The sequence below is a fragment of the Cebidichthys violaceus genome, unplaced genomic scaffold (assembly GCF_023349555.1).
Source record: "Cebidichthys violaceus isolate CVI_PGR_0920_01 unplaced genomic scaffold, fCebVio1.0.p SCAF_17, whole genome shotgun sequence".
Classification (NCBI taxonomy): Eukaryota; Metazoa; Chordata; class Actinopteri; order Perciformes; family Stichaeidae; genus Cebidichthys; species Cebidichthys violaceus.
In genome coordinates, this window is record NW_027176340.1 from 6,072,761 (window position 1) to 6,085,255 (window position 12,495).

Here is a 12,495-nt window from a genome sequence, read left to right on the forward strand (position 1 = left end):
TAACACAGAAAATGGCAATCAGTGGTTGAAAGTAACTAAGTACATTTACTCAAGTACCGCAATAGAGCTTGACAAGTTCTGTAAGGGTTAGGGATTGCACTGCCGTGGTTATAGTTGGAGTATTAACATTAACCAGTCCATAAGGTACTTATAATTAATACACTAAATGTCAAAAATTGTACTCCGTTCAAAGCTGCACAGGGATATCCTTTGATGCACACAGGTTCAGTGTATTGTTGCATTTACAAACTTGTTCTTAGACAATCAGTTTGTGAGCACATCATGTTTTGTGATCAGTATGAACAAACCCACTCTAAAGTTGTCCTATTACATGGCCAGCCATTGCACACTCCAATAACAACCAATAATATAAAGGGGGTCAAAAATGTATTTTTTTGCTTGCACGTCACAATTATACACTGTATCCTGCTGGTCTACAGATGTTGTGCTTTTAAAGGGACAGTTCACCCCGAAATCAAACATACTGTACATATATGTCCTCTTACCTGTTGTGCTATTTATTAATCTAGATTGTTTTGGTGTCAGTTGCCTAGTTTTGAGATATTGACTATAGACATGTCTACCTTCCCTCCAATATAATGGAACTAGTGTACATAGCTAGTGTAGTGTCTAGTGTACATGAGCACCCGGCTTGTGGTGATCAAAAATATACATTTGAAAAACTCAACATCAATGTCTTTTTCCAGAAATCTTGACCCGGCTACTAAAGATAATCCACAGACCTTGTTGTGAGTAGTTCCATGTAGGAACCATCTAGTTCCTATTAATGTATTATTTGTTCCTATAACTATTTAGATTGATTAATAGCAGTACTAAGAGGGAAAATATGTATTTTTGATTTTGGGATTAACTTTCCCTTTAAAATGCACACAGAAAATTAACAAAATAAAAGTCCTTCTAATACAAATCCCTCCCTCTAATTTTGCACAGTACCAATAAACATTGGTGCTTTCATTCTAAAGAGCGTTTCACACTGGATTAATAAACACACCCAGCAATGATAAACTGCACCTCTTTTTTGCTTGTTTGACTTTGTTAACGGGATTAGATCATTTTGGTAAGTGAGCTTAACATAAAGTGAAAAGCAGAGAACAGTTTGTGAAACAACCTTTCTGTAGCTTTTTTTCTTCTATTAATTCTTCACTCTGCCATAATCAGCCGGTGAGACACAGACAATGGTATTGCAAGTGAAACATTACTGTTGGAAGCATCTGTTTGATCGAAAATAGCTGTGCGAGCAAGTGAGCAAGTTGCAGACAGACCTTGCACCTCTGAAAGGCATATCTGATCTCACACCAGAGCCATAACAAAATCCTGGTAACGGGTGAAATACAGACAATAAGACACACAGGCAGCGTTATTTCTAAGAGTTCAAACCAATATGACACTGACAGAAACTGAGAACTCCTTGTTTGAGTCCCATCCACTGTGTGGGAGACTGTCGCAAGGGCACATAGAAAAGCTCTCTCCTGTAGTGGATGGAGTCCTGAGATGACAACACTGTCCCCTCAACATTACTCCTGCTGTCATACATCTCACAATGTTAGTAGTATATAACAGTCTGCATGCTGCAAGCCCTCAACCTCAACCACGGTCATCTCTTCTGTTCCCACAGTCCTCTCACTGCAGCCACCATTAGATCACATTCTAACTTTTCACTCTAATCTGAGCTTTATACACACAAGCCAATGCAGTTTATTACATCCAAAAGAGTGACGGCCCAGTGGACAAACCAGGTGAGACACCTGGCCCCACCTGTGCGTCTTCAGATCTCCATCAGGGCTACTACGCATGCCTTTTTTTTATTATTGTTATATCTGCCATATTTTTTTCTTGATTTAAACGTTAACAAGCAGTCAAAAACGTCCAGTTCCCCAGATCACAAATTGACTTGTTTTGTCCAATTAACAGTTCAAAACCCAAACATATTTCATCGACTATCATATGTGAAAAAAGTAGCCGCACATTCTCACATTTGAGAACTTGGAACCAGCACATTTGGGGCATTTTCTTTTTCTTGAAAAATTTCTGAAACATTTATCGATTACAACAAAAGTTGCAGATGAATTTCTTTTGATCGATTAAACGAGTCCCTGCAGCTCTGAACTCCATTATGCTCATTATTGTATTTTATTGAATTTTCACTGATGTATACAACCACCACCTCAAGACAAGTACCCTTGTCAAATATGACAATTTTCTGGCCAACCCACAGCACTGATTAAAATGTAATATTTGTCTTTACATCAGGCTATTTATTGAGCAAAGGTCCCATACCTACATTGCAACATCAAAAAACACCGATTAGCGTATTCTGACGTCGCTTTCGATGAACAAGGCGGCGGGGGGGGGGGCAAAGGGGGGTGGCACCAAAGTTACCGGGGGAAAGTTTCAGAGTGGGGTTTTTTTTGGGTTCAGTAGCAGCACGTGGAGAAAGGAGTGGTCTAGGACTGGAATAATGGAACCTGGGAGACAGAATGGGAGGGAAACGGGGCTCAGATTTCAGCCCGACGGGGGGTAAGGGGCCGGACTGATATTTGGGAATATACGAAGATTCATTGAAGGCAACGGGGACATAAAACTAAAACGTCTGGCCCGAAGCGGTCGGTGCTGACTTTCTGCTGCAGGTCCAGGTCCTGCCACTGGATTCCCTCATTGTTTTTTTTTTGGGAACTGTGAATGTCGAATGGTTCGGTTTTGTAACTGGGGACACACTAAATACTGAGATAAGCCACCGATATCTTGGCACTTTCCTTTCTCCCTCGCGGGCCCTGCATGTCTAATATTTAGACATGTTCAGCTTTATGGATTCCAGGACTGTACTGCTACTTGTAGCAACCCAAGTTTGTCTATTAGCCGTTGTAAGATGTCAAGAGGACGACCGTAAGTGATCGTTTTATTTATCTCAAATAGCTATAGTGAAGAAAAGCTAAAGTTCTCTTAAGGTGCATTTTCTTTTGCAACAGGTTTATCTTTAAGCGCAGCACCTGCGCTTTTAATAGTTTAGTGCTTGTTTCGGTGCTTGGAGTGATTTGTTTTTTTCCTCGCACCTTTTACGCACAGAAATTCATGATTGTTTCGATACGCTGTTGCATGCAAAGTTAATTGATTGATGATAGTTGTGAACCTTCTGTCTACGAAGTGTGCTGATCTTACTGTACCTGCAAGGTGCGGTAAAACTCAATATATCAGAGTTGTGGACGTGCGTAAAAGTTATGCAATGGATGGAGAGATGTGGCAGGTTTACGCAAAATAACGCGCACAGAGCTGGAGGCGTTAGTTTTCTTGCTTCTGTGAAGTTATTTTGTATTCATGTTAATTCTTTGCCACAGTAGTTATTCATTATTATTAAAGTTTACACTCTGGGAAGTGAAAATCATAAAGATTCAGATTTCAATCCCCTACACTGGAGCCAAATGACCTACCCTACCGCCCCCCCCCCCCCCTTCTTTCTTAGGTTAAGCTGCCAGACACCTGTGGGTGCTTTAGAGGCCTTGACAGGCTCTCATTTTAGCTGCAGATTCACTTAATGTAGAGGGTGAGAGGGGGAGGGGATGGGCAAAAAGTGAAAGGTGGTCAGGCTCAAGGGCCTTTGGTGAAAAGTGTTCACATTCCATTGCTGTCAGAGGGCATCCAGGCGAATCCTGGCTTGTTGGGGCGGAAAGGTGGACTAATAACCAAAAGTTCCCTAAAAAGGGTTTTTAAAGTGATTACTTAATTTTTTTCTCTATTAAGAATCCAATAGGCCTTATATCATTCTTCATACCTGCAGACTTCCTACTGTCCCTGCAGTTATTTGAATAAAAGTGAAATGGGATAATTCCTCATCACTATTGATTTTAGTATCCTCAAGGGACAATTGAGCGCGAAGGTGCGCCAGCAGATTGGAGCCAGAAATAATGTTCCATGTGATTTCAGGATTTCCATCTGCACAAAAGATTACCCATAAACTGTGACAGTCCGCCCAGGGAGAAACAGAGCCAAGGTGCAAGGGTAGGTGATTGGAAAAATATAAGGGACATTTAAAGCAATGCAACGGTGTATTTTCCGAGAAGAAAAATACTCATAGCAATTGCAAGTCTCAGGTTACCCTTTCAGAGGTATAGTCCCCTAGATATAATGTCCTTATTTCCTCAGCGTCAACTGGAGGCAGAAATGTATCTGAAGTGGTAAAGAGGTCTGATTGTGTCCTCAGCACAGCTGGCTCAATGGCCCCAAGTCACTCAGAGGGGACAGGGGCTCTTTAACCATCAGTTTTGTTGCTACTGACTGAGTGTCTCATGGAGGCGAGGAGCCCATGAAGCTAATCAGGTGAGAGTAGAAGAGAAAGTTACTACAGTGAAAATACAGTGAAAATACAGTGAAAACAGAGTTGACTCTACTGTCCTTGAAATACACCTGGGTTCACTTTACTATTTTCATTGTTCATTTCACTCCCATGGAAAACAGTATGGCTGCCAACACATGGGAGAGGAGACTTGCAAATTATCCACAGTGACGAAAAAGCCAGCTTTCCCTCAACTCTGCAGTATACAGAGGAGCCCTTGTCCCAGAATATCAGGAGAATCTTTCATAATTGAGAGCCAGTGAAAGGACAGGTGCAGCCTTTTGACAGTGCATCCAGGCCTGTAAAAGTAAATGTCAAACTTGCTAGGTATGTGCATGAAAGATGACCATTTTTTCTCTCTCTCTGGCGTGTTTGAATTGGCATCTGACACAGCTATGGCTTCCAGATGGGGTTTAAAGTGTGCCCCATGTTTATACAAGGCAATAGTTTGTGAATTGCCCACTCTGTCCCTTTCCAGAAAGACCTCATTCATTGCTGCTGAGGTCCATCAGGTTACCTAGACTTAAGCAGTGCTCAAAGGTAAATATAGCTACTGTACTTGCTCCTTCTCCTCTCACACTCTCGGCAGTCCGAACCCTGAGGCTTTTCTTTTGGTGGGTCGACCACTTTCACCCCTCGGTGCAGGTTCAGTGGCTCCAATCAGAGCATTTCTTTGAGCAACTGTTTGGCCTTCTGTTGACTTTTTAGGAAGCTGTCAGACTGGAAAATGAACAGGGATATGGCTAATTACTGAGTTCATTCTAGCATTTTCATGAGTGGTGTTATTTAGAGCAAGTACAGTACCTGTATTGAAACACGCCCAGCCTCCATCACATTCAGCTGTGTTCTCTTTGCCAAGCTGTGGTCTGAAAGATCCAAACATGTTTCATTTACTGAATGCAAAGTCTGTTTAGGGTGTCTCCCGCGATGTAAACTCGCCCTATATTTAACTTGCGGAGGAATTAAAGCACATGGTCTCCAGCTCCTGTGAAGTTATTGGAGGTTTCCTGCAGGTCTTACTCAGCTGTGATTCTGTGATGTTACACTGCCACCCAGTGACTGTTTGAGAGGTTACTTGTGTGTTAATTCAATAACTTGTCTCAGTGGCTATTGATGAATGGAATGATGGAACAAGAGACTTTTGCTTCTTTAAGATGGCTTTTGGGATGTTTATTTTTGCCTTTATTCAGTAGTAGTAGTGTGTAATTGGTTGGCAGACAGATAATGTGGAGAGAAGAGAGGGGGTGAATTTGCGGTTTATGCCAATAAGTGCTGCAACGATTAGTCAATTAATCGGTTAGTCATTCAACGATTAATAATTCAGCAACTATTTTGAAAAAAGATTTATTGTTTAAGTCATTTATAAGCAAAAGCGGCAAACACTTTCGGATTCAAACCTCTCCAATGGGACGATTTGATTTATATAAAATGAATATTGTTGGGTTATGGACTGTTAAACAACTTGAATATAACCTCTTGAGCTGTGAGACATTTAACGGGCATTTTTCACTATACTCTGACATTTTACAGACAAAATAATTTGTCCATTAATCAAGAATACAATTGGCGGAAATAATGAAAATAATTGCTAGTTGAAGCCCTAATGGAGACTGTGACACCCCAGATAAGGAATCAACATTTGTAAAAGTTTGTCATTAACAGGTTTGTCATACATGATAAAGGTAGATAGTCACAGATCAAGCTCAACGAAATATCAAATTGAATTCTTATTAAGAAGAATATGAAAAATAATCCAAAAAGGATTATTTTTTCATTAGGTTTAAGTTTACCAACTTGTCTTTTTCTTATATTCACACTTTGAGGTACCTGTTGATGCACTGCATATGTGTTTAACACCTAAACAAAACATTTACGTTGCTCCATATCTGAAGCATTTTATGACTAACAGTTAATACGCAAGTTGTTGTTTATGAGTAACACACTGCAGTGACTGTATTTCATACCTGATGCATAATCTCCTTTTTCCTCCCGCCATCTACCTGCCTTGGCCTCTGTGTGTCCCTCTCTATGACCTCACACACAGAGGAGGATGTTATTAGCTGTATACAAGATGGACAGCGCTATAGCGACAAGGACGTGTGGAAACCAGAGCCTTGTCGCATCTGTGTGTGTGACACTGGAACCGTCCTGTGTGATGAAATTGTCTGCGAGGAGCTAAAAGACTGCCCCAAACCTGAAATCCCATTTGGAGAGTGTTGCCCCATCTGCGCAGCTGACCAGTCTCCACCCATTGGTCGTAATTTATTTATCTCACACCTCTCATAAATAAATTACTCTACAAGATCATGTTGTTTATTCTGGGGAGAAAATGACACATGGGTGATTTGGTATTAATCAAAGGTTGGCCATTAACTATTTAACACTTAATGGTTTGAATCAGGCCAATACTATATGTCAACCTTTGATTTGAATACAGTTTTCTATCCCCAAAGCAAACAAATGATGAGAAATAAAAGACAACAGTGACACATCTTACCAGATTTCAGTGAAATGCTACCTCAACGTAATTTTTCCATAGCTCGCTCACCTTGGCCCCATCTTGTTTGAATACTCTCTCCTTCCCTGAGTATCATGAAAACATGTGGGAGTCATTAAGGAAATACCTCAGTCAAGCAGACGCGGCCTCACATTTCTTCTCTATAGCCTCTCTGAGGATTTCTGCAGATCTGATGGCAAAAAAAACTGTGACACTCTACTAAGACTTTTGGAAGGAGCTATTCACCACATTTAGAACTGCCATTTTCACCTGATCAACAAGGTCAGCTTTGGAAATACAAACAGCCAGTTGGGGAGCATACGTGAACTCAGAAGTGTCACTGTTTGCAATGCATGCTTGTTGATTAAAGTGCTTTATAAAATACTTATCTTTCATTGAGGGAAAAATGAAGTGCTTAGTAATAAGTATGTAACATGTACAGCATCATTTTTAGTTAACAACTACCTTAAAATAGGGCTGGCTATTGAACCTCAATACTTTTTTGTATTGAATGAAATGTGTTGATTCCACTGATGATCAAAACACTGTCAAGTGGCGTTGAACATCTGTCAGATTCACAATCTTCTTTACTTATTTTGTGACTTGATAGTTCTTGATTTAAATCTAAATTTTGACATTTTTTGTTAATTTTATGGAGGCAAATGTCTTATACGGCTACTTGAATTAACTTTTGAGAAGTTTGAGTCTTTTGATGAATAGGGTTTTATAGAAAACTATTCAACAATACCCAGCCCTACCCTAAAAAATAGGCAAACTCATGATTTATCAATATTGCTACTTAACAATGCTTATTAGATTGCTTTGAAATATGAAAAACTAAAATCCAGTGATGGCCTCCATCAGATTTAATTATCTGAAATTGGCTATTACAATTGTTTTGCTTCCTACCATTACCCTTTACCTGCTGCTGTTCTGCTTCTGCTTCGAGCTCTTAAGATGGTGATTCAACCAACACCTTTTCAATCCTGATGGGCTCTTCCGGTGCCACAAATGTGATTTGGTGGTGGTCGTTATTGTAGTTTAATTTAAGAAAGTACAATTGGCTATCAGCGCATGCAGACTCTCTGGGTTTTGTGTGACCTTCATGGATTGTTTTTGTGTAATCCATTCGCTAACTGTGGTCTGTTTTTGTTCCCTCTGACCCACTTGACCACATAACAGGAGCACCTGGCGCTAAGGTGAGACCCTGTAGCATATTAAGATGTGTGTGTGGAGATATGTCTGTGTGATCATGATGCTGTATGTGTGTGTGTGTGTGTGTGTACTTAGATATGTCTGTGTGATCATGATGCTGTATGTGTGTGTGTGTGTGTGTACTTAGATATGTCTGTGTGATCATGATGCTGTATGTGTGTGTGTGTGTGTGTGTGTGTGTGTGTGTGTGCTTAGATATGTCTGTGTGATCATGATGCTGTATGTGTGTGTGTGTGTGTGTGTGTGTGTGTGTGTGTGTGTGTGTGTGTGTGTGTGTGTGTGTGTGTGCGTGTGTGTGTACTTAGATATGTCTGTGTGATCATGATGCTGTATGTGTGTGTGTGTGTGTGTGTGTGTGTGTGTGTGTGTGTGTGTGCGCGTGTGTGTGTACTTAGATATGTCTGTGTGATCATGATGCTGTATGTGTGTGTGTGTGTGTGTGTGTGTGTGTGTGTGTGTGTGTGTGTGTGTGTGTGTGTGTGTGTGTGTGTGTGTGTGCAAAAGGAAGCTCTCCAGCACCTGCAATTAAATCTGTATCTATCCCAGACTCACATCAGTGCTGCAGGACTCCCCTGTAGTTTATGGATTTAGATGAGACTTTGATGTGAAAGACCTTTGCCAGATGGATAATAGTTATTTCCTCCTTGACACCGTGTGTCATATTTATGTGTCGAATGATACTGTAGGGGATACTTATTTTAAAAAGTTTACCATTGACCGGTTTCCTCAAAATTTGAGATGTGCTTTTCAAATATTCTCTCAGGGGCAGCATTCCAAAATAATTATTATTACCTAATTGCTGTTTTTGTGCTTTATCTTTTCAACATCAGGGTCAGAAAGGTGAACCCGGAGACATTACCGATGTAAGTTGACACCACACAGCACTATGAAATACAACTCACCATTCTTTTCACTTGAAAATGTTCTTTTGTGAATTGTTTTGGAGTTTCATGTCTGAGGTAGAGATTTCTTCCACATTACATGAAACACTTACAACCCCTTATTGGTAGTCACCGGAGGAGGAAGTATTCAGATCCTTTACTTAGGTAAAAAGTAGCAATATAAAAATACACCACAACTGGTTAGTTCTGTAAGCTGTCAAATAAATGTATTGGGAATAGAAAGTGCAACATTTTGAGCTAAAATGTAGTGGAGTAGAAGAATCAACTAGTATGAAATGGAAATACTCAAAAGTCTTATTTGAGTAAATGTAATTAGTTTCATTCCATTACTGTTGGTAGCACATTGTCTCTGGCAGTGGATTTGTGTACAAATAGCTGTCCATAATGGGAGAAATACGCATATACTTTAGCATTAATACCACCAGCCTAAGAAAGAAAGAAGGTTGAGTCAAAGAGAGAGGAGGCAGGTCTGTTGCCCACTCGTCAGGAAGACAGCCAAGCACAATAAGGCCTCCATACAGTCCTCCATAAAGATCCCCAAAGGCCAGCGGAGAAAAACAGTAAACTCCCTGCTGCTGCAGCGCTGCACCTGGAAATGCTTTACCCCTCTAGAGAGAATACAAGTTCATGGCCGGAAATAAGAAGGCATTGTTTATTGTATGTTTCTTCTAACGCTTTGCCTGAAGAGATTAACAATTAGCAAGCTTGCTCTGATGAAAGAAAGATAATGTTTCCCCACTGTGTGCAAGGAGCTCTAAACCTCACGTGTGTAAATACATCTGGTGAATGTAAGCTTTAGAGGTGGGTCTAATTCAGTGTTCAGTTCATGCACTGGAACAATGCAAATACCAAAAAATTCATATTCTACAATTAAATGACCTTTAAATGACCTTTTCTGACATATTTTCTTTCTTTCTATCCTTTGCTTGACCAGGTTGTAGGACCAAGAGGACCAGGTGGCCCAATGGTATGCACCAATTTCTGCATTTATACGCATTTCCTTTGAAAGCTTTTACAATTTGTATAGATAATTTAAAATAGAAAGAGAGAGACTGCATTCAAAGTACCCATATTGGTGTTACATTTATTTGCCATTTGCAATGACAGGAAATCTGATCTGACATAACAGCAGCAGAGTTCACAGCTGTTTCTGTCGCGCACGTGTACATGAGATAACACCTGAAGTTACCTACTTCACTGTCTCCCGTTCACCAGGGCCCACCAGGAGAGCAAGGACACCGTGGATCGAGAGGAGACAAGGGAGAGAAGGTCAGTTTGAAAAAATGAAAATTCACTCCCCCATCTTGTAATTTTCACACCAAAAAGTAGACCCACAAGCTGCTCTTTTAAGAAGTACAGTATGTCCTATTGAATCTGATAGCTCTAGGTCTGTAGGGGGTGAGGAGGGTGGATGGGGTATCTGCTACAGCTTGCAGGTTTGCAGAATGGTAGCCTTTCATTGAGCAGCTCAGTCAAACCAGTCATGTGTCGTTTCCATTAGGCTGTGTGGTCTACTGACGTCTGTTCAACAAATGTGGGACCTTCAGAGACTCCTAATGTAAATCTCTGCTTCTCTCTGAGGCCTCCAGTCAGTCAGTGTGGGAAATCAACATCGCCGCACCACGCCAGGCTTTGATCATTGCATAAATGTAACAACACTTGGATGTGATAATGGCTGCAAGCGAGGAGTTTATGTCTTGTACTTATCTTGTTTATGTAAATTTAAGCACAAAGCGAGTTGAGTTTTGGCTAGCAGAGGTTAAGCAGTCTTTTCGTTGTTCAGCACATTCTTTGCTCAGGATCCCCTTGCAGGGTAATTTGTCAAAACATGCACAGAGGAATGCCAGGTAGTCTGATTTGGTCTGATAAATCATCAGCATGCTGTACATGTAACCTCTGGATCTTGGTGGTGGGAGAATTATAGCTCTCTTTTTTTACCTTTAAATATCCGGTTTGGTTCAGTTCAAGAAGACAAACTCTCTGTTTGCCACAGGCCGGTCAGGTGAAGTCGAGTTTACTCGTGCAGACCGTCAGTGCCGTTTGGAGAAGGTTCAACTGAGCGATAAGCTTCTGTCAGCGGTTTCTGTCGAAAGTAGTCAAGTGGCGTGTTGTCTGCCAGCAGCTGTGTAATGATTTATGCTAAGTACTACTCAGTTCAAATATTCGAACAAAGGCCTGAAATGTATGCTTAGAAGGTCAGTGGTTTTTGACTTGGTGTGTTTAAAATAAATATAATAATAAGAAATGATTTCTACTCAAAATCACATTGCGCATAGAAAAATGTAAAATACAAGCAGCTTTTTTGAGGAGAGCAGAAATGATTCATAGCGTAATAAGTAAGTTGATTAATCAACAGCTATTTAGATGATCTTTTAAAGTTCTTTTTTGTTTTTGATGTTTTCTATGACACAAACTAAATTTATTTTGGTTTTGGACTATTAGTGGACAAAACAAGACATTTAAATATGTCAACTTGGACATGTATTAGTTTTTTTTACTTTTTCCTCACATTTATATGGACCAAATGATATATAGGTTTGACTTATTGTTAGGCACCTTGCATCATTTGGTCATCTCACTTTACAAATAAGCATCAGATTGATCATTTGGTAAGACTCATTGATTTATTTTGATATTATCTATCTATTTCAGGGAGGCCTTGGTCCTCGCGGCAGAGATGGTGAGCCTGGCACCCCCGGAAACCCCGGCCCCCCCGGACCTCCAGGACCTAATGGACCCCCTGGCCTTGGTGGAGTGAGTATCCCATGACAAATAGGGGTGGGTGAGCATTCACCGCAGACATGGGAGCTGACAGGTTGAACACTGATGCAAGGCCAAGAATGGGTTCACTTTGACTGGGTGGAATAAGCAGAGAGAATGGGAAAGTGCAGCAAGGAAAGAATTCAAGAGCACAAAAGATGTGGGAAATTGCTGGCGCTGGGAGGAGGCAGAAAGACAACAGCAAGTAGATGCAGAGAGAGAGAATAGATCGAATGCCTCTCATTCTTTGAAGGAGAAAAGGAGGGAGGAGGTAGATTGAGGGGAGGGGAGGTAGAAGGGCAGGAGGCAGTATGGTAGACTTGGGGAGGGGAGGGGAAGGAGCTTATTTTGGGGGGGAAACAAGGAGACTCTTTGTGAGGGAGAGAGAGATGAATACTGTTCACATGCCCTCTGTCTCTCCTCTGTCTGCATCAGGACTCACATAATAAGCTCTGCTGCTCACATTCTATTAAAAGCTGATCCCCTCTCCTGCCAAAATGACACAGCATCCTCCTTCATTTTTTGTTGGCCTTCCAAATATTCCAACCTTATGCTTTACCCTGCAGTCAGTGTGACTTTAAAAGCTCGATTTCAGTGAGATGTCATAAATGTATATAAAAGGCACATAAACAACTTCAATCTTTTTTCTTTCGCCTTTTCCAGAACTTTGCTGCTCAGATGGCTGGTGGTTTTGACGAGAAAGCTGGAGGCGCACAGATGGGTGTGATGCAAGGACCAATGGTGAGAGAGCGCTGATGAGACCTGCTGCCGCT

The 12,495-nt window shown here is 41.0% G+C and overlaps 1 protein-coding gene across 2 annotated transcripts in view; it reads left to right on the top strand.

The window, feature by feature from the left end:
* Positions 1–2,813: 2,813 nt before the first annotated feature.
* Positions 2,814–12,495, top strand: part of col2a1b (collagen, type II, alpha 1b) — a 47,128-nt gene continuing 37,446 nt past the window's right edge. Inside the window, exons 1-8 of one of the 2 annotated variants that reach the window (XM_068712340.1) lie at positions 2,814–2,904; positions 6,393–6,602; positions 8,028–8,044; positions 8,891–8,923; positions 9,897–9,929; positions 10,178–10,231; positions 11,615–11,716; positions 12,386–12,463. In XM_068712340.1, coding sequence (XP_068568441.1) covers positions 2,814–2,904; positions 6,393–6,602; positions 8,028–8,044; positions 8,891–8,923; positions 9,897–9,929; positions 10,178–10,231; positions 11,615–11,716; positions 12,386–12,463 — 618 coding nt within the window. The remainder of the gene's footprint in view (positions 2,905–6,392; positions 6,603–8,027; positions 8,045–8,890; positions 8,924–9,896; positions 9,930–10,177; positions 10,232–11,614; positions 11,717–12,385; positions 12,464–12,495) is intronic. The other variant, XM_068712341.1, reaches the window with a different exon arrangement.